This window comes from Oncorhynchus clarkii, chromosome 6 (genome assembly GCF_045791955.1).
Source record: "Oncorhynchus clarkii lewisi isolate Uvic-CL-2024 chromosome 6, UVic_Ocla_1.0, whole genome shotgun sequence".
Lineage (NCBI taxonomy): Eukaryota > Metazoa > Chordata > Actinopteri > Salmoniformes > Salmonidae > Oncorhynchus > Oncorhynchus clarkii.
Window position 1 is genome coordinate 57230955 of NC_092152.1, and position 26696 is coordinate 57257650.

General features: G+C 41.6%; 1 protein-coding gene across 4 annotated transcripts; it reads right to left on the reverse strand.

Annotated features, from left to right (window-relative positions):
- Positions 1-25961, reverse strand: LOC139412150 (adhesion G protein-coupled receptor G3-like). 4 transcript variants are annotated; one of them, XM_071158963.1, is made up of 17 exons: positions 25882-25961; positions 25581-25675; positions 25368-25403; positions 25218-25280; positions 24842-24889; positions 19448-19618; positions 4032-4341; positions 3543-3669; positions 3328-3456; positions 2830-2949; positions 2611-2653; positions 2411-2511; positions 1980-2104; positions 1436-1704; positions 1140-1230; positions 707-987; positions 1-267 (listed from the first exon to the last, which is right to left on the reverse strand). In XM_071158963.1, exons 2-17 carry the CDS (start codon positions 25666-25668, stop codon positions 185-187), a joined length of 2085 nt encoding a protein of 694 aa, XP_071015064.1. In that variant the 5' UTR covers positions 25669-25675; positions 25882-25961; the 3' UTR covers positions 1-184. The 4 variants fall into 4 exon arrangements, with proteins under 4 accessions (XP_071015064.1, XP_071015065.1, XP_071015066.1 ...); XM_071158964.1 differs by having other exon boundaries at positions 25581-25608; positions 25882-25936; XM_071158965.1 differs by lacking the exon at positions 19448-19618.
- Positions 25962-26696: the final 735 nt, after the last annotated feature.

Genomic DNA, 26696 nt, shown 5'->3' on the forward strand with positions numbered 1-26696 from the left:
GGAAACAAGTTTTCATTTTGTAATTACGATTTATAATGTATGTTTAGGTTTGCCTATCGTGAAAGTTATAAACCAACATACTAAATATTGTATTTATGTAATAAAATTGAAGCAGTGGTATTAGTAGTAGAAGGTTTAACCGTGTTAGTCAAGGGACTGGCCTCTCAGCTGGATGCATCTCAGTTCAAGAAGATACAGTGGTTGCCATGGAGATAGATGCCTTCTCTGGCCGAGTTAAAGCCCAATAGCGTAGAAAGAGGAAGAGGCCTGTAGGGTGCAATAAACATTTTTACTGAATTACAAGAGCTGCTCTTGGAAGATGATGGAAAATGATGCCAAGAGTGTGCAAAACTGTCATCAAGGCAAAGGGTGGCTATTTGAAGAATCTCAAATATGAAATATATTTAGATTTGTTTAACACTTTCTTGGTTACTACATGTGTTAATTCATAGTTTTGATGTCTTCACTATTATTCTACAATGTAGAAAACAGTAAAAATGAATAGAAAAACCCTTGAATGAGTAGGTGTTCTAAAACTTTTGACCTGTAGTGTATGTACTATTTTATTATCAGCTGTTAAATTACCATGAGATTTTTATCATTGACTTTTCATGAGATTGTGCTCCTGTACACAGGACTACTGTGTATGTATGTGTGCATGTGTGTACCTGATGTGAATGAGAATAAGGGCTGTATCTTATCTCACCATGGAGAGAGTTGATGGTGCAGAAGATGTAGAAGGCTGTCTCCCTCAGGGGGCCAAACTGGAAGAGCAGGACCCCCCAGGAGACCCCCAGGAGCCAGGCCAGACCCAGCAGACTGAGTACTGTCCCCCTGTTCATACTCCTCTCCCTCAGGACAGGACTCTGACGGTGGGCCCTCACCACCTTCACTGTCACAGACCCAAAGCACAGCATGTTCACCGCGAATGTCAGCACGAAGTACGAGAAGGACACCGTGGTCAGAGCAGAGTCAGTCAGCCAGCACCTACGGAGGGACGGACGGAGGGACGGAGAGAGTCACAGACACAATCACATACATACACAGACAGGGACACATTCAGTAAATGTTTTACAGAGAGTAAGGGAGTCTTTGGTGATTTGAAAACACATCATTATCAAAATCATGATATAGCTTACATTTGAATAGCACCACCGTCTTGCTGGTATATTCTGTATTCTCCATATTTGCCACAAGCAACAATTATGGTAACTACTATGCCAGGTATTCCTGAAAGAGATGTGGTTGCCCATTGAGTCAAACACCAAGAGACATCGTTGATTCCTTAAAGCGATGAAAGCTGAAAGGATACAAAGAACCCATGGACAATACCACATGGACAATACCATGTGCAGCTTGGTGAAACAGTTTCACTTCTCATTGATCAGGTAAAGTCCAGTCATACTTGTCCTCCCCATTGACTTAGTGCACTCACCCCATCCTACCAGGCCCAGTTTGAGGAGGTATCTGTTGACGTGGATGTTGAAGACCCGAATGATGAGCAGATAGAGGTGGAAGCCCTCCAGGGAGAACCAGGTGAGGGTGCACAGCAGAGAGTAGTGGGTGGCTGCTGCCGTAGCAACACACAGGCCATGGACACCAAGAGAGGCTAGGCTGTCATTGATGAGGAAGGTTAGGTTGAGGCACAGCAGCGCCACGCACAGGTGGATGTGGATGCACAGGGAATCATCAGATTTTCCCCTTCTGGGGGAAGAAGAGATTGAAATCTATTTTCAAAATCAACAACATAGCAAAGCTCATTGTTAAGGCAGTTCCTCTCTAGGTTCCTTCTGCTTCCTCTTTGGGGTCAAGTTTCTGTAAAAGCACTGCGTGACAACTGCTGATGTAAAAAGAGTACTTAGAATAGAAAAACGAGTTTTTCCAATGAGGATGTTCTGTTTGAGTGGCATTGTGTGTATTGGCTCGTTGTTTGCATGTTGTGGACATACTGTAAGTATTAGTTGGCAGTATAATCTGACCTGAGGTGGATGAGGAGAGCCAGACACAGGAAACAGAGGGATATTCCACAGCCCACCCTGGACAACAACGTCAGCAACCACACAGAGGAGGAGCTCAGACTGGCACTGGAGCCACTGACCGGAGACTGCCGTCAACAAAACACACAGTGGCTAGATCACACGTTGGTTGAGTGTTTCATTTTAGGTTGAAAGGAATCCGTATTGTGGTACAGCACGATTTAAAATGAAAGGTAATTTCCGATTGAGTGGACAAACAAGTCACTTAGCGTGAATGCAGTCTCCGCGAACGTGGGAACATTGCACTGAACTCTCAGTGGTGCTGAGATCTTCCCTAATACAGTTTGAATCAAGCCCTTAATCAATTGATCAAACAAATGTTAAAGTGAGGTCACAACATATTTTAAGAGTTAGGTTAAGAAGTTATTTCTCACCATAAGTACAGCGAAGAATGAAAGGTGGTTACAAGAGCACACTGTTTCATTTTCCTTTGTCTCAGTAACACATCCAGAGGAATTCCAATGTGCAACAGTATCTGTGTAACAAAGAGATACAGTAAAACATTTTCAACATTTTATTTAGTTGTATATAGTGATACATACAACTATTTTGTTTAGTTAATAAATAATACTACCATTTTCAAGATCCCAGAACACACATGCTAGTGATTTGTTTTCCTATCAGAGAGAATAGAACCTGATTAGACCCTTCTCCTATTCCAATCCACACCATATCATAAACATGAATTATTGGAGATGTAAAGCAATTGATAGATTGCCGACAGGTGACAGAACAAAAATATAATAAATATATTTTTTAAAGAGTGTGATGTCGATATGCACTGCTCACTAACCACTGATGCATTCTGGAAGAGGAACGTGATCTTAAAATAGTTACTGAGGCCTGAGATGTCCTCTCCCACATCGACGGATACCACTCGACTGTTTAGGAGCTCAGTGTTGTTCTCCTCCACCTAGTAGGGATCAGAAGAGAGGATATACATTCTCTCTAAAGATACAAGTTAATAAAAAATGTCAGTGAGGACAATTCTCCATGATGTTTGAGTCCCACCAACAAGCAACAACATATTTCAAAGTTAACTTGTTTTCTTTTATCTGAAGTTGTGTACACAGGGTGTATTGCAGTGCATTTTGAGCATGGTGTGACTGGTAGCTCGCCTAGTAGAATGACAATGAATGAAGAAGTGGGAGAGCAGGCAGAAGTTTGCCTTGTACTGTAACTTTACATAGATGACAGAGATACAAATGATTGTTGGGTAAATGTATGTTATGAGTGCAGGACTGTTTCATTAGTAATCTCTGAGATGTTGTGGTTGTTACTGTTGTTTTACCGGGAACATGCTGTGATGCTCAAACCAAAATACTCCCAGGTTAACTTCCTCTGCCGTGTCTCCCAGGAAAACACGTAAGGCCTCAGTAGGAATCTCTAACCAAATGTCATCCATCTTCTCCAATGTGGCCTGGTGGAGATGGAGAATGAGTTATACATGTGATTACTGACCATCTCCCCATTTTGCTTTCTGCGTCCCTCTCATTCGTTGCTTACATTATTGGTGGAGGGTAGAGCCATTCTAAAGTTTAGCAAATTGTTCTTCTGATGTGATGTCACTGAACCTTTGATGCCGTCTAGGAACACTTTCTGAGGTCCCTGCTTGGTAATGTTGTGAAATGTGCTGTTGTAATGAAATGAAGAATCACAGTTCAGAAAAAGCATGCCAAAAAAAGATTCCATGAAAATATCTCTTTCATTTTTTTATTTAACGAGGTAAGTCAGTTAAAGAACAAATTCTTATTTACAATGACAGCCTACACCGGCCAAACCCGGACGACGCTGGGACAATTTTGCGCCTCCCTATGGGACTCCCAATCAAGGCCAGTTGGGATACAGCCTGGAATAAAATCATGGTGTCTGTAGTGACGCCTCAAGCACTGTGATGCAGTGCCTTAGACTGCTGCGCCACTCGGGAGATGTCAGTCGAATAATGCCATAGCTCAAACGACAGTAAAATATGTCAATCCTAATAAGTGGACTTACTTTTTCATGGAATGCAACTTCTTGCAATGGTATACTGTTTCTTCCTTTCCTTTACAATTTCTGTTCAAGTCATCGACAGAGGTTAGGTCATTCTTATTAAATGTCTTTTCAATGCCTTCACAATCACATATTTTCACACTTGGAAAAAACATTTCACTGATGATGGTTGTGATGTTATTTTTAGTCATACAAGTGCTGTTCTGACTTAGATCTTGCATGTCCATAGAGATAAAATTCCATTGATCCACACAATTCTTTAGAGGCATTTTTTTGCAGTTTTCACAATTTGGCATGATGTTGATGGTGCAGTCTGTAAGAGGAGAACAGAGTTCTGGGTGTTGGTCAAATCAAATTACACTGAATAGAAACACATTCTTCATTATTTTTCATTCATAACAGTAGAAGTCTAGATAATCTACATATTAATGTATGAAGAGTTTAATTCCAAAATGCAATATATTCATTTTCATTAATGTTTGTAAATTGACATTAAACATTTATTTTGTGAATTATATTCTTTTAAAATTTTACCATGACATGGGTTAGTGAAAAGACAGCCATGATTTTGTTTGGACCACAGTATATTTGAAGGTTATTTTATTTCAGTGAGACAAATAATCATGTTTTGTGGCAAAACGCTATATATCCTTTTCAAATAACAGAGCAATAGAAAAAGTATCCCAATTGGGGTTTAAATCGTTTTTTTTTAGGATAAATCAAGGGAAGCTTTTTCAGTTAGATTATATAAACTTTATGGAAGGATGTAAGGACTAATTAAGGACATTGAAAGTCTGTCTGAATTAATTTGCCTGTCAAGGATGGTTTAATTCCTATTGTTGGAGTGACAGCCTGCTGTCGTTTGCAGCCGACAGCCAATAGATATCAGTTTATAGGTTGTTTAATTTCACGATAAACGCTACAAATGTCGGCTCAATCGGATATCACCTTAAAACGTGAACCCGGATCTACCGCAATACTTCAGCGTTATGGATTGAATCCAACTGTAAAACCTAGATTCAGGGCTGGATTCAATTGGTATTGTCCGTGAATATCTGTCATAGCCTATTTCGGCGATACAGATTGATTCCAGCCCTAAACCCCCCTGGTTAAATTATAATACATATCTGATTATGTTCCGAAGTGTGGAAAAAATATTTAGAGAAACCTAATTTACAATTAAACAGCCATAGACTGTTGCAGTGTCATGTAAATGTATCATAATACATAAACCTCAATCCCAACTCTCTAAATACATGGTTCTGGATATTGCAGCTAAAGCAAGTGTGTCAGATATGACACAAACATATTGGGTTGTTGGGTCAACCCAGTTGATCGGTTGCAGGCGTTGGGTCACTTAACGTTAATTGGGCTGTTTTCCTTACAAAGAGCAAGGTTGGGTTGTTAATGCTGGGTTACTGATGTTGGGTGATTGAGATTTGACCCACTGGGTGGGTTAATTCTCCAACCAAATCCAGAAGATCAAAGTGATCTGGCAAGCTCATCAATGAGGATAGCTGAAGCTGTGTAGGAAGCCTACCAGACAGCGCAGCCCGCTCTGAGTGGAATTGCAATGGGCAAGGCGTTGTGGCTGACCAAAAACTGTGAGTAAAAAGCTAAATAGGCTAAGATAGCTAACATTACTAATTATCCATTCAGGTTAAATAGAGCTATATGTCGTTGACAATTTTAGACAATTTAAGCAAACAACCCCATGCCTGCTAGCTTGAGCTTGAGCTAACAAGCTATTTTCCTGTGCTGCGTGTGGTAGCAAAAATGTTAGGTTTTTGTTGAAGTTTGCCTAGCTGGCTATGTCAGTAGCTGTAGCAAGCTTGTCTTCTGTAAGCCTAACATTACTGTGTGGTGCATTCTTTCACACCAGGTAGGTAGCTAAATAATTTAGCCTAACATTAGACCAGTTAGTTACGTCTAGATTTTACTAAGCTAGCTTGGCCTATTCCCTGTCTGAGTTAACTTAACATGGTTGTAGCTAGTCAGCAAGCGTATTATTACTCAGGCTATTATAGTGGTTCAGTTACTATATATTTTACTTGTTGCCTAAATGTTTCTGAGTTAGCTAGTTAGCTGGCTAGCTAATCAGTCTGGATGCAGACAATTACTTTTGGGCAGCTAACGTTACAGTGCATTCGGAAAATATTTAGACCCCTTGAATGGGGAGCGTTGCTGAACAGCTATTTTCATGTCTCTCCAGATATGTTCATTTGGGTTCAAGTCCAGGCTCTGGCTGGGCCACTCAAGGACATTCAGAGACTTGTCCCGAAGCCACTCCTGCAATGTCTTGGCTGTGTGCTTAGGGTCATTGTCCTGTTGGAAGGTGAACCTTCGCCCCAGTCTGAGATCCTGAGTGCTCTGGAGCAGGTTTTCATCAAGATCTCTCTGTACTTTGCTCCATTCATCTTTCCCTCTCCTGACTATTCTCCCTGTCCCTACCACTGAAAAACATCCCCACAGCATGATGCTGCCACCACCATGCGTCACCGTAGGGATGGAGCCAGTTCCACCAGAAATGACTCTTGGCATTCAGACCAAAGAAGTCAATCTTGGTTTCATCAGAGAGTCTTTAGGTGCCTTTTGTCAAATTCCAAGCGGGCGGTCATCTGCCTTTTACTAAGGAGTGGCATCCTTCTGGCCACTCTACCATAATGGCCTGATTGGCAGTGTTGTAGAGTACTTTAAGTAAAAATACTTTAAAGTACTACATAAGTAGTTTATTGGGGTTATCTGTGCTGTACTTAACTATTTATATTGCTGACAACTTTTACTAAACTACATTCCTTATGAAAATTGTACTGAGTGTGCCCCTGGCTATCCGTACGTTTAAAAAACAGGAACAATTGTGCCATCTCGTTTGCTTAAAAAAATTGAAATGATTCATACTTTTGATACTTAGGTATATTTAAAACCAAATACTTTTAGAGACTTTTACTCAAGTAGTATTTTACTGGGTGCCTGACTTTTACTTGAATCATTTTATTTTTCACCTTTATTTAACCAGGTAGGCTAGTTGAGAGCAAGTTCTCATTTACAACTGCGACCTGGCAGCTTTTATTGAAATGTAAGTAGTGTCTCCAACGTTCGTCCACATTTATCCATTTTGGCTGTCTCCTAAAAGCGTGTCTTAGTCCCAGAGATACTACAGACCACTTAATCCTGATAGTGTTTCTCCCACCACCAGTAATGTTGGAAATTAGACTACCCCACCCAAGCATTGATGAGGCCCGAAATACATATTGTAGCTTAAGCATACATGTGGAATATTGAATACTATTTCAAATTGTAAACCAGAGATGGGAAGTAACGAATTACAATTACTCTTATTGTAATTGAGTAGCTTTTCCAATAACTTTATTTGTAAAATATTTTTTTAAGTCAGTAATTGTACTTCTACTTGAAAAATGTAATTGAAGTAACTGTACTTATACTTAAAGAGGCTAAGTCGGTACTCTTCACCACCCCTGCTGTAAACCACAAAGTGGCTGGATTCAACTCAATGCAGATTTATGTCCCACACACAGCAATAGACAGTACAGGAATATACAGTGCCTTGCGAAAGTACTCGGCCCCCTTGAACTTTGCGACCTTTTGCCACATTTCAGGCTTCAAACATAAAGATATAAAACTGTATTTTTTTGTGAAGAATCAACAACAAGTGGGACACAATCATGAAGTGGAACGACATTTATTGGATATTTCAAACTTTTTTAACAAATCAAAAACTGAAAAATTGGGCGTGCAAAATTATTCAGCCCCCTTAAGTTAATACTTTGTAGCGCCACCTTTTTCTGCGATTACAGCTGTAAGTCGCTTGGGGTATGTATCTATCAGTTTTGCACATCGAGAGACTGAAATTTTTTCCCATTCCTCCTTGCAAAACAGCTCGAGCTCAGTGAGGTTGGATGGAGAGCATTTGTGAAGAGCAGTTTTCAGTTCTTTCCACAGATTCTCGATTGGATTCAGGTCTGGACTTTGACTTGGCCATTCTAACACCTGGATATGTTTATTTTTGAACCATTCCATTGTAGATTTTGCTTTATGTTTTGGATCATTGTCTTGTTGGAAGACAAATCTCCGTCCCAGTCTCAGGTCTTTTGCAGACTCCATCAGGTTTTCTTCCAGAATGGTCCTGTATTTGGCTCCATCCATCTTCCCATCAATTTTAACCATCTTCCCTGTCCCTGCTGAAGAAAAGCAGGCCCAAACCATGATGCTGCCACCACCATGTTTGACAGTGGAGATGGTGTGTTCAGCTGTGTTGCTTTTACGCCAAACATAACGTTTTGCATTGTTGCCAAAAAGTTCAATTTTGGTTTCATCTGACCAGAGCACCTTCTTCCACATGTTTGGTGTGTCACCCAGGTGGCTTGTGGCAAACTTTAAACGACACTTTTTATGGATATCTTTAAGAAATGGCTTTCTTCTTGCCGCTCTTCCATAAAGGCCAGATTTGTGCAATATACGACTGATTGTTGTCCTATGGACAGAGTCTCCCACCTCAGCTGTAGATCTCTGCAGTTCATCCAGAGTGATCATGGGCCTCTTGGCTGCATCTCTGATCAGTCTTCTCCTTGTATGAGCTGAAAGTTTAGAGGGACGGCCAGGTCTTGGTAGATTTTCAGTGGTCTGATACTCCTTCCATTTCAATATTATTGCTTGCACAGTGCTCCTTGGGATGTTTAAAGCTTGGGAAATCTTTTTGTATCCAAATCCGGCTTTAAACTTCTTCACAACAGTATCTCGGACCTGCCTGGTGTGTTCCTTGTTCTTCATGATGCTCTCTGCGCTTTTAACGGACCTCTGAGACTATCACAGTGCAGGTGCATTTATACGGAGACTTGATTACACACAGGTGGATTGTATTTATCATCATTAGTCATTTAGGTCAACATTGGATCATTCAGAGATCATCACTGAACTTCTGGAGAGAGTTTGCTGCACTGAAAGTAAAGGGGCTGAATAATTTTGCACGCCCAATTTTTCAGTTTTTGATTTGTTAAAAAAGTTTGAAATATCCAATAAATGTCGTTCCACTTCATTGTTTTGATTGTGTCCCACTTGTTGTTGATTCTTCACAAAAAAATACAGTTTTATATCTTTATGTTTGAAGCCTGAAATGTGGCAAATGGTCACAAAGTTCAAGGGGGCCGAATACTTTCGCAAGGCACTGTAGCACGTCCTGAGCATTAGAAAATGCCACAATTTATGTGTAGCTTGTGCAAGAGTGTGAGTGTCTTGATTATTGTTCAACATTTATAATCATAATTCTCTAATCCCTAGGTTGGAACCCATGTGTCTGAATACCTACGCCAGGCGACCAAACGAACAAGACACTCAAACCCTTTGTACTGACTCTCAGAAACAATGGCCTCTACAATCTTGAATGGGTAGGCTCTGGAGCAGAAGACAGTAGCTGTGTTTGAATACCCATACTAACATACTGTACACTACATACTTAAAACCTGTTGGGGCTAGGGGGCTGCATTTTCACTTTTGGATGAAAGACGTGCCCAGAGTAAACTGCCTCCTACTCTTTCCCACATGGGAATAGATGCATATTATTATTACTGGTGGATAGAAAACACTCAGACGTTTCTAAAACTGTTTGAATTATGTCTGTGAGTATAACAGAACTCATATGGCAGACAAAAGCCTGAGAAGAAATCCAAACAGGAAGTGAGACCTCAATTTAGAAAACAGTGCCATTTGAAGTCCAGCTTAGATATGGATGTTTATGCACTACCTAGGGCTTCCACAAGATGTCACCGTCTTTAGATTCTGGTTGTATGATTCTACTATAAAGGTGGGGCTCATAAAAGCTCTTTGAGTGGGTGGTCTGGCAGAAAGCCTCGGTCTCATTGCGCACGGTCACGAGAGTGTGTTCTTGCGTTCCTATGCGTTTCTTCAGATAATGAAATTCTCTGGTTGGAACCTTATTAATGTTTAAAACATCCTAAATATGGATTGCATACATCATTTGACTGGTTTCTACGACCTGTAACGGAACTTTTTGAGTTTGTCTGTAGGAATTGCTCGTGCTTTTTGAGGATGGAATGCTGGGCTGAACAAGCTAACAACAAGTGGCTAAATGGTGGGCTTTATGGAACAAATCAGTCATTTATTGTCGAACTGGGATTCCTGGAACTGCCTTCTGATGAAGTTATTCAAAGGTAAGTGAATATTTAGTGTTTTTTGTAGCTTCTGTTGACGCCAAAATGGCAGCTATTTCTTTGGGTTCTGAGCTCCGTTCTCAGATTATTCTTTTTCCGTAGTTTAAAAAAAAGTCTGACACAGTGGTTGCATAGAGGATACATTTATCTTTAATTCTGTGAATAACACTTGCATCTTTTATCAATGTTTATTGTGAGTATTTCTGCAAAATCCCCAGATGTTTGGGAATCAAAACATTACTGCACGTAACACGCCAATGTAAACACACACATTATATATATATACACATAACACATTATTGAACAAAACACACAATACATGTATAACATGATGTCCTATGAGTGTCATCTGATGGAGATAATCAAAGGTTAGTGATTCATTTTATCTATATTTATGCTTTTGTGACTGTGAAAAATCGCTGTGTGTGTTTTTGAATTTGGTGGTCATCTAACATAAATATGTTGTGTTTTTGCTGTAAAACATTTTTTTTTTTTTTTTTTTTAAATCGGACACAATGGGTAGATTAACAAGATGTTTATCTTTCATTTGCTGTATTGGACTTGTTAATGTGTGAAAGTTAAATATTTCTAAAGAATATTTTTTTCAGCTGAATGGGAGGGAGTGTGCACTCCTTGTGCCCCCTAGCCCCAACTGAGTATATATTACATAATTTTAGTATATTGTAAACCAACTGTATCCTTTCAATTGAGCATCTAGCGATTCGCTTGTCTACCGGAAGTTGATGCTGTTGCTGTGCAACCTCTTGCTAGCTTGTTAGCATAACAAGTTACTAGCTAGACATTTGACTTCAGGTGTGTTATTAAATTCAATCTGTAGTGCCAGAGTGCGCTCTTGGTGTTTGTAAATTGAGTGTTGTCAGATTGTCCATTTGTAAATTCAGAGCTCTTTGCTCTCGGAGTTCAGGACGCAAACTGGACGCTCTGGCCGAGGATTAGGGTTGATCCGAGCGTTCTCATCACACAACGGCAATCAAGCACCCAAGCTAACTGGCTAACTTGCTAGGTACTTCCAGACACAAAAGACAGAACACTTCACTCTGACAATTTTACTCGCCCTAGCAGAGCTGGTTAGGCTTTTTTCATGTTGTTCAGAGTGTTGGTGAATAACTGTGCTGCAGGCAACAATTTAATTGCGTTTTTTTGCCGACACCGGCCATATTCAACTGGTGTTGAGCATTCGTAAATTCATTAGTCATTCTGCGCTCTGGCACAGGTCAGATGAGAGTGCTCTGAAATCGGAGTAGATAGCCAGAGCGAATTTCCAATCACACCCGAATGTCCACATTGAGAAAGAACCACGACTATAACACTTAGCTAAACTAAGAATGACAGGAATAATCAATAAACTTTGGGTAGTTAGTTAGACAGCATATAGTTAATATACTGGCAAATTCGATGTATTAGTAGCCAACTAACGCTAGGTAGCTAGCTAACATACAGAACATACTGCTGTAATGATATGCTATGCGGCTTGTAAGGATAGCGTAGCTAACCAATTGTCAGCCAACATAATGTGTTATGTAACTTAACCTCTTGAACCTCTGGGGGCAGTATTTCATTTTTGGATGAAAAACGTTCCCGTTTTAAACAAGATATTTTGTCACGAAAAGATGCTCGACTATGCATATAATTGACAGCTTTGGAAAGAAAACTCTGACGTTTCCAAAACTGCAAAGATATTGTCTGTGAGTGCCACAGAACTAATGCTACAGGCGAAACCAAGATGATATTTCATACAGGAAGTGAGCCAGATTTTGAATGCGCTGTGTTCCATTGTCTCCTTATATGGCTGTGAATGCGCAAGGAATGAGCCTACACTTTTTGTCGTTTCCCCAAGGTGTCTGCAGCATTGTGACGTATTTGTAGGCATATCATTGGAAAATTGACCATAAGAGACTACATTTACCAGGTGTCTGCTCAGTGTCCTCCGTCGAAACTATTGCGTAATCTCCAGGTGCGTGCATTTTTCCATTTTGTTCAGAGGAGAAACCAAACGGCCACGAGTGATTTATCATCGAATAGATATGTGAAAAACACCTTGAGGATTGATTCTAAACAACGTTTGCCATGTTTCTGTCGATATTATGGAGTTAATTTGGAAAAAAGTTTGCCGTTGTAATGACAGATTTATTTATATATTATTTTTTTCTTAGCCAAACGTGATGAACAAAACGGAGCGATTTCTCCTACACAAATAATATTTTATTTGTGAGCCAATATATTTATTTAATTTGCGATTTTCATGAATAGTTAACGTTGCGTTATGGTAATGAGCTTGAGGCTATAATTATGCTCCCGGATACGGGATTGCTCGTCGCAACAGGTTAAAAGTAATTACGTTATAACATTGCTGAACATTTGTTATAATTAGTTAAACACATTCATTTGTTTCCGCTGCATATTTTCTTCAAATCTGAAAATGTGAAGCCATGCCCATTCGCTGAAGAACTGCATTATGGGCCTTAAAAGCACAGAAATAGTGTCCAATGCTTGTATATTTTGTATTTTGGCGAAGGTAGTACGACATCTGGGAACATTTGGCATACTAACTATATCCATACTATGACCAAAAAGCAGTGGTGGAAAAAGTACCCAATTGTCATACTTGAGTTAAATAAATTATAATAGAAAAGGACTCAAGTAAAAGTCACCCAATAAAATACTTGAGTAAAAGTATAAAAAATAATTTTAGAAATTAAATTTGTATCAAAAGTAAAAGTATAAATCATTTCAAATTCCTTATATTAATCAAACCAGACAACCCAACTATTATTGCATTTTTATACATGTTTTTACAGCCAGGGGCACAGTACAACACTCAGACATGATTTACATGCGAAGCATTTCTGTTAAGTGAGTCCACCAGGTCAGTGACAGTAGAGATGACCAGGGAGGTTCAATTGATACGTGTGTGAATTGGACCATTTTCCTTTCCTGCTAAGCATTCTTAATGTAACATGTACTTTTAGGTGTCAGGGAAAATGTATGGAGTAAATATCACATTTTCATTAGGAATGTAGTGGAGTAAAAGTTGTCAAATATAAATAGTAAAGTACAGATACCCTATAAAACTCCTTAAGTAGTACTTTTAAGTATTTTTACTTAATCAAGGATCGGATCTTTTTTTCAATTTTTGCCTAAAATGACATACCCAAATCTAACTACCTGTAGCTTAGGACATGCATATTATTGATACCATTTGAAAGGAAACACAAGTTTGTGGAAATGTGTAATTAATGTAGGAGAATATAACATTAGATCTGGTAAAAGATAATACAAAGTAAAAAAAAACATTTTTTCCATCTTTTATTTAATGCAAGTCAGTTAACTATGGGATCGGTGTCCCTAAACCGGGACGATTGTTGCTCAATATGCGATAACGTGACTAAACTTTGATGGAACAGCCAACTTTCCTGGACATAGACATACTCTGGACCTAGTTTTGTCCCATGGAATAAATGTTGTGGATCTTAATGTTTTTCCTCATAATCCTGGACTATCGGACCACCATTTTATTACGTTTGCAATTGCAACAAATAATCTGCTCAGACCCCAACCAAGGAACATCAAAAGTCGTGCTATAAATTCACAGACAACACAAAGATTCCTTAATGTCCTTCCAGATTCGCTCGGTCTAGCCAAGGACAAAAATCAGTTAACAACCTAACTGAGGAACTCAATTTAACCTTGCGCAATACCCTAGATGCAGTTGCACCCCTAAAAACTAAAAACATTTCTCATAAGAAACTAGCTCCCTGGTACACAGAAAATACCCGAGCTCTGAAGCAAGCTTCCAGAAAATTGGAACGGAAATGGCGCCACACCAAACTGGAAGTCTTCCGACTAGCTTGGAAAGACAGTACCGTGCAGTACCGAAGAGCCCTTACTGCTGCTCGATCCTCCTATTTTTCTAACTTAATTGAGGAATATAAGAACAATCCGAAATTCCTTTTTGATACTGTCGCAAAGCTAACTAAAAATCAGCATTCCCCAAGAGAGGATGGCTTTCACTTTAGCAGTGATAAATTCATTAACTTCTTTGAGGAAAAGATTATGATTATTAGAAAGCAAATTACGGACTCATCTTTAAATCTGCGTATTCATTCAAAGCTCAGTTGTCCTGAGTCTGCACAACTCTGCCAGGACCTAGGATCAAGAGAGACACTCAAGTGTTTTAGTACTATATCTCTTGACACATTGATGAAAATAATCATGGCCTCTAAACCTTCAAGCTGCATACTGGACCCTATTCCAACTAAACTACTGAAAGAGCTGCTTCCTGTGCTTGGCCCTCCTATGTTGAATATAATAAACGGCTCTCTATCCACCGGATGTGTACCAAACTCACTAAAAGTAGCAGTAATAAAGCCAAACCTTGACCCAGAAAATATAAAAAACTATCGGCCCATATCCAATCTTCCATTCCTCTCAAAAATTTTAGAAAAGGCTGTTTCGCAGCAACTCACTGCCTTCCTGAAGACAAACAATGTATACGAAATGCTTCAGTCTGGTTTTAGACCCCATCATAGCACTGAGACTGCGCTTGTGAAGGTGGTAAATGAAATTTTAATGGCATCGGACCGAGGCTCTGCATCTGTCCTCGTGCTCCTAGACCTTAGTGCTGCTTTTGATACCATCGATCACCACATTCTTTTGGAGAGATTGGAAACCCAAATTGGTCTACACGGACAAGTTCTGGCCTGGTTTAGATCTTATCTGTCGGAAAGATATCAGTTTGTCTCTGTGAATGGTTTATCCTCTGACAAATCAACTGTAAATTTCGGTGTTCCTCAAGGTTCCGTTTTAGGACCACTATTGTTTTCACTATATATTTTACCTCTTGGGGATGTCATTCGAAAACATAATGTTAACTTTCACTGCTATGCGGATGACACACAGCTGTACATTTCAATGAAACATGGTGAAGCCCCAAAATTGCCCTTGCTAGAAGCATGCGTTTCAGACATAAGGAAGTGGATGGCTGCAAACTTTCTACTTTTAAATTCTGACAAAACAGAGATGCTTGTTCTCGGGCCCAAGAAACAAAGAGATCTTCTGTTGAATCTGACAATTAAATCTTAATGGTTGTACAGTCGTCTCAAATAAAACTGTGAAGGACCTCGGCATTACTCTGGACCCTGATCTCTCTTTTGAAGAACATATCAAGAACATTTCTAGGACAGCTTTTTTCCATCAACGTAACATTGCAAAAATCAGAAACTTTGTCCAAAAATGATGCAGAAAGATTAATCCATGCTTTTGTCACTTCTAGGTTAGTAAACTACTGCAATGCTCTACTTTCCGGCTACCCGGATAAAGCACTAAATAAACTTCAGTTAGTGCTAAATACGGCTGCTAGAATCCTGACTAGAACCCAAAAATTTGATCATATTACTTCAGTGCTAGCCTCCCTACACTGGCTTCCTGTCAAAGCAAGGGCTGATTTCAAGGTTTTACTGCTAACCTACAAAGCATTACATGGGCTTGCTCCTACCTATCTCTCTGATTTGGTCCTGCCGTACATACCTACACGTACGCTACGGTCACAAGACGCAGGCCTCCTAATTGTCCCTAGAATTTTTAAGCAAACAGCTGGAGGCAGGGCTTTCTCCTATAGAGCTCCATTTTTATGGAACGGTCTGCCTACCCATGTCAGACTCAAACTCGGTCTCAACCTTTAAGTCTTTACTGAAGACTCATCTCTTCAGTGGGTGATATGATTGAGTGTAGTCTGGCCCAGGAGTGGGAAGGTGAACGGAAAGGCTCTGGAGCAACGAACTGCCCTTGCTGTCTCTGCCTGGCCGGTTCCCCTCTTTCCACTGGGATTCTCTGCGTGTGTATATTCAAATGTAGGAACTGGGTTCTACAGTTTGACCCCATAGCTGTCTCTGGCTCCACACCCACCCCACCATCTAGATGTGTGAAGGTTAGTCTCTTTTCTGTAGGGAAGCTAATGATCCATAATGCATGACATTCCTGGGAGTGGGTAAAGTTGAAATTTTTATTATAGCATTTTTGTATGTTCTAGTTATGTACTTGAACACGTATAAATTGACAAATTCGGCACATTTGGTTAAACACCTGGCAGACTTGATTCAAAATGTTCTGTAGGGAGGTAATTCTTCACTGGATCAGTCTGAAACTATGCACACACACTGCTGTCATTTTGTTCTCCTGACCTAGAATTCCTTACAATCAAATGCCGACCGGCATTATCTACCAAGAGAATTCTCTTCGATCATAATCACAGTCATGTATATCCCCCCCCCCCCCCAAGCAGACACATCGTTGGCCATGAAAGAACTTCATTTGACCCTATGTAAACCACATATCCCGAGGCTGCATTTAATGTAGCTGAGGATTTTAACATGGCTAAACTGAAAACAAGGCTCCCTAAATTTTATCAGCATATTGACTACGCAACCTGGGCTGACAAAACCCTGGATAATTGTTATTCCAACTTCCATGACGCACACAAAGCCCTCTCCCGCCTTCCTTCCGGAAAATCTGACCACGACTCCATTTTGTTGCTCCAGCCTATAGACAGAAACTAAAACAGGAAACGCCCTTGCTCAGGTCTGATCAACGCTGGTCCGACCAATCGGATTCCACGCTTCAAGATTGCTTCAATCACGTGGACTGGGATATGTTCCGCATAGCGTAGGACAATAACATTGATGACTACGCTGATTTGGTGAGCGAGTTTATTAGCAAGTGCATCGGTGATGTTGTACCCACAGTGTCAATTAAAACCTTTCCCAAGCAGAAACCGTGGATTGATGGCAGCATTTGCGCAAAACTGAAAGTGCGAACCACTGCTTTTAAATCAGGGCAAGGTGACCGGAAACATGACCGACTACACACAGTGTAGCTATTCTCTCTGCTAGGCAATCAAACAAGCTAAGCTTCAGTATAGAGACAAAGTGGAGTCGCAATTCAATGGCTCAGTCACGAGAGGTATGTGGCAGGGTCTACAGTCAATCACGGACTACAAAAGGAAAACCAGCCCAGTCGCGGACCACAATGTCTTGCTAAAAGACAAACTAAACAACTTCTTTGCTTTCAACCCTCGCAAGGCTGCCGGCCCAGACGGCATCCCTAGCCGCGTCCTTGGAGCATGCACAGACCAGCTGGCTGGTGTGTTTACGGACATATTCAATCGATCCTTATCCCAGTCTGCTGTTCCCACATGCTTCAAGAGGGCCACCATTGTTCCTGTTCCCAAGAAAGCTAAGGTAACTGAGCTAAATGACAATTGCCCCGTAGCACTCACTTCCATCATCATGAAGTGCTTTGAGAGACTAGTCAAAGACCATATCACCTTCACCATACCTGACACCATAGACCCACTCCAATTTGCTTTCCACCCCAATAGGTTCACAGACGACGCAATCCCACTGCAAGAAACATCTCCACCCCTCTGATCCTCAACACTGAGGCCCCACAAGTGTGCGTTCTCAGCCCCCTCCTGTACTCCCTGTTCACCTATGACTGCATGGCCATGCACAGCTCCAACTCAATCATCAAGTTTGCAGATTACACTACAGTGGTAGGCTTGATTACCAACAATGACGAGACGGCCTACAGGGAGGCGGTGAGGGCGCTCGGAGTCTGTTGTCAGGAAAATAACCTCACACTCAATGTCAACAAAACAAAGGAGATGATTGTGGACTTCTGGAAACAGCAGAGGGAGCATCCCCCTATCCACATCGACGGGACAGTAGTGGAGAAGGTGGAAAGTTTTAAGTTCCTTGGCGTACACATCACAGACAAACTGAAATGGTCCACCCACACAGGCGCAGCAGCACCTCTTCAACCTCAGGAGGCGGAAGAAATTCGACTTGTCACCAAAAACACTCAACCTTTTGCAGATGCACAATCGAGAGCATCCTGTCGGGCTGTATCACCGCCTGGTACGGCAACTGCTCCACCCACAACCTTAAGGCTCTCCAGAGGGTAGTGAGGTCTGCACAACGCATCACCGGGGGCAAAGTGCCTGCCTTCCAGGAGACCTACACCACCCGATGTCACAGGAAGGCCAAAAAGATCAAGGTCAACAACCACCTGAGCCACTGCCTGTTCGCCCTGCTATAATCCAGAAGGCAAGGTCAGTACAGCTGCATCAAAGCTGGGACCGAGGGACTGAAAAACAGCTTCTATCTCAAGGCCATCCCACTGTTAAACAGCCATCAATAACATAGAGTGGCTGCTGCTAACATACTGACTCATCTCTAGCCACTTTAATTAAAAATTGGATGTAATAATTGTATCACTAGCCACTTTCAACAATGACACTTTATATAATGTTTACATACTCTACATTACTCATCTTATATGTATATACTGTACTCTATACCATCTACTGCACCGTGCCTATGCTGTTCGGCCATCGCTCATCCATATATTTTTATGTACATATTCTTATTCATTCCTTTACACTTGTGTGTATAAGGTAGTTGTGAAATTGTTGGATTACTTGTTAGATATTACTGCATGGTCGGAACTAGAAGCGCAAGCATTTCGCTACACTCGCATTAACATCTGCTAACCTGTGTATGTGACAAATAACATTTGATTTGATTTTTGTGGACAAAATCTTACACCTAGGATCCTAACTTAATGTATTGCCTTTCTCTTGCATTTCAAAGATGTAAAATTGAAAACAGATGTTTTTTTGTTTATTATCTTTTCCCAGATCTAACGTGTTATTCTCCTACATTAATTTCACATTTCCACAAACGTCAGTGTTTCCTTTCAAATGGTATCAAGAATATGCATATCCTTGCTTCAGGTCCTGAGCTACAGGCAATTAGATTTTGTTGTCATGTTAGGCGAAAATGGATCCTTACAATGTAATCTACGTATTCCCCAAAAGTAATTATCATGAGAGAACCATAAACAAAAAATAATGTTGCATACTCCAAGAAAGGTTACAATTTCACCTTTTTGGTAAAAATTCTAGGACACAGGCTCAAGTTCACAGTACAAAAATGATAAAAGTATGAAATAGTTGTATGTATTTCCATTTCAACAAAACTATGAATAAGGCTTATGATTTAAATGCTTTCTAAATATAGTATAATCAAGTTAGAAAACGACTAAATAAGATTTCACCTTCCTTATAACTGTAAAATAGATATTTGGAATCAAACTTTGTACAATACTCTAATTCAATGTTTATAGGTGGTATGAAACGTGTACAGTAACAATTACCTGGAATTCCATGCTTGCTTGAAAGTTTGCAGCCTTTGCACCATGTGAATGAAAATTCACAGCACTTGTCGATACCACGTATGATCTTAGTATTTAGTAAATTAGTCAGTGGCAGACTGATGAACTGAAGGGATTCATTGGGCAACTTCTCTGTCTTCCTGAAAATGATTGCTGATGATGAGAGAGAGGAGAGAGAGACTTTTGACTTTGTCTCATTTCACACTCACCCCCCATTAAAAGTAAAACACCAAAATATATCCTGTACTGCATATATGTACCATACTCACCTTTCCATCTACCACAATACAAACCAACATCACAATACCCAAAACAACACACCATTTCTACAACCGTATATCCAAAACATCTTCCCCAGCTATACAGACAGCCCCCCCAACACACCATATCTCCTGAACCATCTCCACACTTTTATCATTCTATAGTACTCAAACTCAACCCTAAGGTGCGCAGAGACCATCCCATTAAACAATAGTAAAGGGTCTGTTATCCCACCACCTTTGACCCTGTTCCTCCTTCGCCTGAGCAAACAGAAAATTCAACAAAACACATTTGGCCTTCTCCTTTATCAAATACCTGTATCCCATTACAAACATCCCAACAGTAAAAAACACGCCCAACTTCTCACAGACATTCCAACAGAGACATTAATGGCATTAACCTGGTGCACACAAAAAACACATGAATCACAGTTTCTTTCATTACACAGAAAGGACACCCCTGCCCAATTCCCGTTCCAACCCGTTCCAACCAGCTGTTAGTGGCCAGGGCTCCATGAAGAACCCTCCCCTGGAGGTCCCCTGACCTCTTTGGTACTGGGGGTTAGTAGAGCCCCCTCCATCTAAAACCCACCATACTCTCCACCCCACATACCCTGTGCCATTGATGTGCCCGCACTCCTGTTAGGCTCCTAATGTTCCTAATCCTTAACACAGAGGTTGTAGAGGGCTTTGCCTCCCACCCCTTCAAACTCCCCCAGGCTTGGAGTGTTACAATCTAACAAGTCCTCCAGACCCCCTTGCCAGTCTCCAGTCTCTGCCATCACCTGCAGTGGCGGAAACATTGGTGGCCCCTCCTCCTTTGGCCGCTCAAACACCCCAGACAGTTCCTTCTAGACCTCGTACAGTAAACTCCCCAGCAGCCTAAGAGATGTTTTCCTGTTTGTTGTGCCAAGACTTCCGGGGTTTTCCACCCCTCCTCTCCCAGCAGTCTCAGGTCACCCAGCCTTTGTAATCCCGCTGCCATCAGTTGCCTCTGCAGGGTGGCTGACTGAACCGATCTCAAAGGGATGGCTGGTTTGTGGAAGATAGGCTCCTCCCATAGCCCAGGCTCCACACCCCCTTCTCGTGTGGGCCTTAGCAGCTGCCAGGCCCTCAGAACTGCAGAGTAAAAATCTGAGAGACCTGCTGTACTCAGCCTCTCCAGCTTCATGAGGAACAGCTGCCGGTCCAACCCTAATCCACCAGCTCTTCTCAGCAGCGCTCATGCTGGTTCCCTCCAGCCAACATCAGTATGGTACAGCAGTCTCTGCACCGCCTTTAGCCGGAAAGCAGCCATCCTGCTCTCCAGTTCCACCAGGCCCTGTCCTCATTTGTGGACGGTCATGTACAACACTACCGCCCTCAGCCAGTGATGGCCCGACCAGAAAAAGTCCACCAGCTTGCGTTGCAGGTCTGCGAGCAGGGGGGTTGAGGACAGCCAGGTTTTGCCACAGGGAAGATGCCACCAGGTTGTTGATTATCAGCACCCTCCCTCTATATGACACTTGGGACAGGAGCCACCTCCACCTGGCCAGTCTTGACACCACTGCCTGTGACAGGCCCTCCAAGTTTTTCCTGACCCACTTCTCAGAGCCCAGGTACACCCCCAACACTTTAAGCCCTTCACAACCCCACTGTAAACCCCCTGGAAGCAGAGGGGCCCTATCCTCCCCACGCCCCACATAACAGAGCTTTGCTCTTTCCCCAGTTTACCTTCGCTGATGAAGCTTCCTCGTACACCTTCAGACTGGTCTCTAGTGCCTGCATATCCTGACCATCACAGAAACATTTGCATATGGTGACACTGCTATGCCTGTCACCACTTCCATGCCTGTCCAGCACACTCCCTGCAGTCTCCTGCGTAGCAGTCCCAAAAAAGTCTCAATGGCTAGTGGGTATAACTGCCCAGAAGTCCAACATGTCCCTGATTAAGAACAAGTTGTCCGTGATTGAGCGTCCCGATACACAATATGTTTGGTCCTTATGTACTATCGAATCCAAATGTGACTTCAGTCTGTTAGAGGACCTTGGCAAATATCTTGTAGTCCGCACAGAGTAATGCCACAGGCCTACAGTTCTTAAGTTCACACAAGTCCCTCCTTTCGGGCAGGAGAGTCAGAGCTGCCTGACGGCAGCTTATCAGCAACTCTCCTACCACGATATATTCACACAACACGCAAAAGAAGTCCTGTCCAATTATTCCCCAGAATTTTTTATAAAACTCTACTGGCAGTCCATTGACCCCCGGTGCACGACCGGAGGACATTGGATCACACACTTCTGCCCTATACAATTCAGTATAAAACTCCACAGTCCGCTCCCGCATCTCACCCACCACAGAGGTCACCCGCCCATCAGACAGCCGTAGACAATGCCTACCCTTGGCTTCACCGCTCTGTCTTTCCAAACCGAAGAAGAAGGAGCTGGGAGCATCCATCTCCTTGAGCACGGAGAACCTAGCTCTTACAAGTGCTCCCTTTGCTTTAACCTGGAAAAAACTGCCCAGGTAATTCAGCTAAATTAGCCTGGAGGTCTATATTGCCTTGCCCCACCATCTCACTAATACAACGCTCTAGTTCCCCCAATACTCTCCTAACCTCTTGAGGATGAGAGACCTGTGCACTCTTGACAGAAAAGCCGAATTTGGACTTCCTCCACATCCCACCATTGACTCAGACTCATCCTCCTCTCTTCACTGCCCCCACCTTTCCCAAAAGGTCTGGAAACCTGAGCAAAAAGTGGCAAAACCCCACCGGGAGAATGGTAGCGCCCAACAGCCTATTGCGCCGATTCCTAGACGTGTAAAAACGATCAAGTCGGGCTGCACTCAGCCTAGCCCCAAAAACCTTCACCCATGTATACTGTCTTGTGTTGGGATGTTTACTTCTCCAAACATCCACTAGGTCGAAGTGATTAATGATGTCCCTTAACACTCCCACTGACACTGAATGAGGCTCTTCCCCATTTCTGTCTTTCATAAAATCCATTGTATAGTTCCAGTCCCCTCCGACCACCAGCGTCTCCTCATGCGCTACCTTTGACAGTTCCTGTCTAAGACTCCCAAATAGAACCTCCCTCTCTCTCCCTGTGTTAAGCCATACACATTTATAAAGACAAAACCCATGTTGTTAATTTATGCTATTACAACAAGTACCCTATCCCTACACACCTCCTTTTAGGAGAACATTTTTAGACGGACCCCTGCACTAAAATTTGTCCAATGGCTTAACACACTTCCCCCTTTCCACCAGAACCCCCAATCGACTTCATTCTACACATCACTATGCGTCTCCTGCAGAAACAACACCTGTACGTTTTTGTTTTACATATTCACCCAACACACTCCTCTTTCCCGTATCTCTGGCGCCATTTATATGAAGCGAGCCTACCCGAAGAGTCTCAATAAGTGGGAGAAAAGCCAGCAAAGAAAGAGACCAATAGCAAATCTCAAAAAGCCCCAGTGTCAGAAAGAAACTATACATCTAAACGGTGTCTGAAGGTAGACCCTTTCTCTCTGTTGTGACCCACTTCCTCAACCTAAACCGTTTCCTGGTTGAGAGGACACCATGTCCCTCATTTTTATAGCATGTTGTACTAATCGTACAAACTTTCTCAGATCAGAAAAGAAAGCCCCAAGATTAACTTTTTCCCCTTGGTCTCATTCAGGAACCTTGTCAGTTCTCTCAACGTGTACTTTGACCCCTCTGCTTGACTGGCTGTCAGCTCCGGACCCATTGAAGAGGAGTCTGAAAAAAAAACTCCTCAGACTCACTTTACTCCTCATCTCTATCTCCCATCCTGACCACCTGCCCTTCCTCTCTGGTCAGGGCCTCCTCCACAGCAACAGGCAAAGGTTCCATGGTGCCGTTGACCACACCCCTTTTCCTTTTCCGCTTGACACCCTCCTCCCCTCTAGTCTGTTACACTTCCCCACTATACTCTCCTCATCCACTAGCATAACCTGACTAGACCCAGCCTCATCTACCCCACCATCCATAGCATGACTAGACCCAGTCTCAGCTACCCCACTATCTCTAGCCTGACTAGACCCAGCCTCCGGTACACCACCATCCATAGCATGTCTAGATCCAGCCTCAGCTACCCCTCTGCATCTCATTACCCCCTGCACGTTGACCTCGATTTCCCCCACTGGCGCTTGTGTCCTCACCTTGTCTATGGCCTTTATGTGGGCACGCAAAGCTCTTACGCCCCAAATCCCCACACTCAAAACACCGTAGACTATTTGTGCTGGCAAACCCTGCATAGAGCCCCTCCCCATGCCTCACTTTAAAATGCACATTTAGCTGTTGCTCATTGTTATTCAGAAACAAACACTTGCCTCCAGAACGAAACAACGTGCTTAACGGCATCTGCCTGAAAACCTGCCGACAGTACACGAAACCCAATAGCAAACTTACCAAAACAACTCAGCTCTTTCCTGATTTGATCATCCGTAATAAACGGAGGCAAATTTTCGACTACCACCCTGGTTGAAGGGGTAGAGAGAGGGGAAATTGGCACCAACACACCCCGTACAAATATTCCTCTAGCAATTAGCCTGCCAACCAAATTAGCTTTTTTCATGAACACAACCACAGCTTTGTTCATTCTAGAAGCAGAATATATAAATTCAACTCCTACCTGTTCACTGACTGCAAGCAAAACCTCCTCCACTTTAACATTCTCAGGAACACACTTGAATCCATGCCGTATCGACAGCGTCTTCTCCGTGCTAGGCTGAGAAGCCATCGTGCACACCACACCTTCTAAACCCCAGGAAACTTACTCTGTCCTCTTCCACCCTAACTTTGAAAAACAATCTGTGGATACCGCTAAAACAAATAGTGCATTAACCATCCACCATATAAAATAACATTGAAAGAAAAGACCAAGAAAGTTAGTTAGGACAGAACCCTCCACATCACACTCAAACTCCAAAAAACAGACAGACGGACAGAGATGTTTTTCTTCAGAGTTTCTGTGTGCCGTAACTGGTCACTGGACTTCTGCTTGATATTTTGGGTCTAGGCTTACAGGTTACGCTTCTGCTTGTTCTTCTGGGTCTAGACTTACCGTTAACTTAAAATAACTTGCTGAGTTAAAAAAAAGGTCTTACCACAAACTGTTTGCATTGTTGGATTGTTTTCACAAACATCTGTAAACTCTTAAACAAGAAAACAAACAAATCATGACTTAGTGTGTATAATACAAGGATTGTAATTACAATGTGGAAGAGAATACTTAACATAAAACACCTAAATATTATATTATGGAATTTCATGAATAATTAATATTACTGTACTACACCTTGTTGAGCTGAAACACCTTTCATATGCATTGAGTTTTGCAAACTCTATTTTAGCTAAACAAATTTCACACACACAACCCGTCCATGTGATGTTTGCAAGAAATGTATCTATCGACAAATATAACCCTATTACTGAAATAGGCTTATACTGCTTGTGAATCGATCAAGGAGTTAATGACCTTACTTGCATGAACAGCCATGTGTAGTCCTCCATCATAAGATTTTTGATCTCCAAAGACTGGAATACCTTTTCAAATTGCATACTGTTTGTTAAAGGGTCATTTTGCAGTTCAGCAACCCATCTTTGGGAGAAAGTAGGTGAATGGATACTTACTAGCAAGGACATTTGGGACGCCTGATAAATTAACATCTGATGAATCAAAAAGGAAACACTAACAGTAAGATAAAGTAGGCTAAATGATTGAAGTGGCAAATACTGTAGCTTAGTTGTCTTTTTTTTTAATTTATAGACATTTATGACATGCTATTAATTAAATAATCATGCGTGTTTATTTTGTGATGTAATGGTGTATGTCCATCAACTCACCAGGACAAAGTAACTTAGTAGCAGATGTCTTCAAAGAAAGAGAGAAATAAACCATCAAAGCAAAAATATTACAGCCAAACTGTGCCATAGTAGCGCTAGAAGAAGAAACAGAGGAAGAACAGGTTGACTTTTACACAAAATACCTTGCTGGTAATAGCAGATAAAAACAAATTACAAAATTAATTCATTTTAGGCCTAACCGTGCACAAGGCTACATTTCATAGTCTACTTGCAAATTCCTAGGCTATTAGGCAATGCATTTCTGGTTAACAAAAATATATTTAAAGCAAAGGCAACATACCGTATGAATTGATTATTCTTTTGTCTCTACACAAACCTCTCTGTGATAGACTCGGGGAAAGACTGGGGCAGACAATTAGGGAGAAAACTCTCATCAGCTGGTGGTGCCAATGAGAGATGGTGTGGTTGACGATACAAGTTGATGCTCAGGGTGAGGTACTGCGTAAATGGCTCCACCTAGTGGTAAAATACTGAAGAGAAAACAATATTACAATGAAAAGGGCAGGCCAAGCATACTAGAACTGCAGCAGAAATAATTGTTGTAAAACCAATGCTAGAATATGTAGAGTATTGGTTAAATATGTTCAATAATGGAAAGGAAACAACCAAACATTGCAAAACTAGAAATAACAAAATCAAAGGACTAACAACAACAGTTTAAATAATAGTTAGAAAGCTAATAACCTTTTAAATGAACAAACAAAAAGCACAAATAGCTTCATAGTGTGACTTTGTTAAAGGAAGGGGGTCACTGAGCTGCCAAAGGGAAGAAGCCCTTCACAAACACATTCAATAGTCCTTCTCTAGGTTAAGACCCCTGGGGACTTAAGAATCTAAGGAATGGATCCAGAGCTTCTCTCTGGAACTGAGGTATTTGTCAACATCGCTGCTGCAATTGTTAATGGTAACTTGTTTCATTCCAAAATAAAACAACTCTTTAAAATGGAAGGCCACTGTGCCAGTGGGGTCAGCACAACGAATAGCACTTCGGTGCTCACACATTATAGTGCTTAACTCTTTTGTGGTCTCTCCTACGTTTAATTAACCGCATGGGCAGTGAATCACATAGATCACATTGCTAGAATTGCAATGTGG

Coding starts and splice junctions, on each gene's coding strand:
- LOC139412150 (XM_071158963.1), bottom strand. CDS start 25,668: ATGGCACAGTTTGGCTGTAATATTTTTGCTTTGATGGTTTATTTCTCT. Junction 2,654..2,829: donor TCTTCCAGAATGCATCAGTG/GTTAGTGAGCAG, acceptor TCTCTCTGATAG/GAAAACAAATCACTAGCATG. Junction 2,512..2,610: donor GTTCTGGGATCTTGAAAATG/GTAGTATTATTT, acceptor TTTGTTACACAG/ATACTGTTGCACATTGGAAT.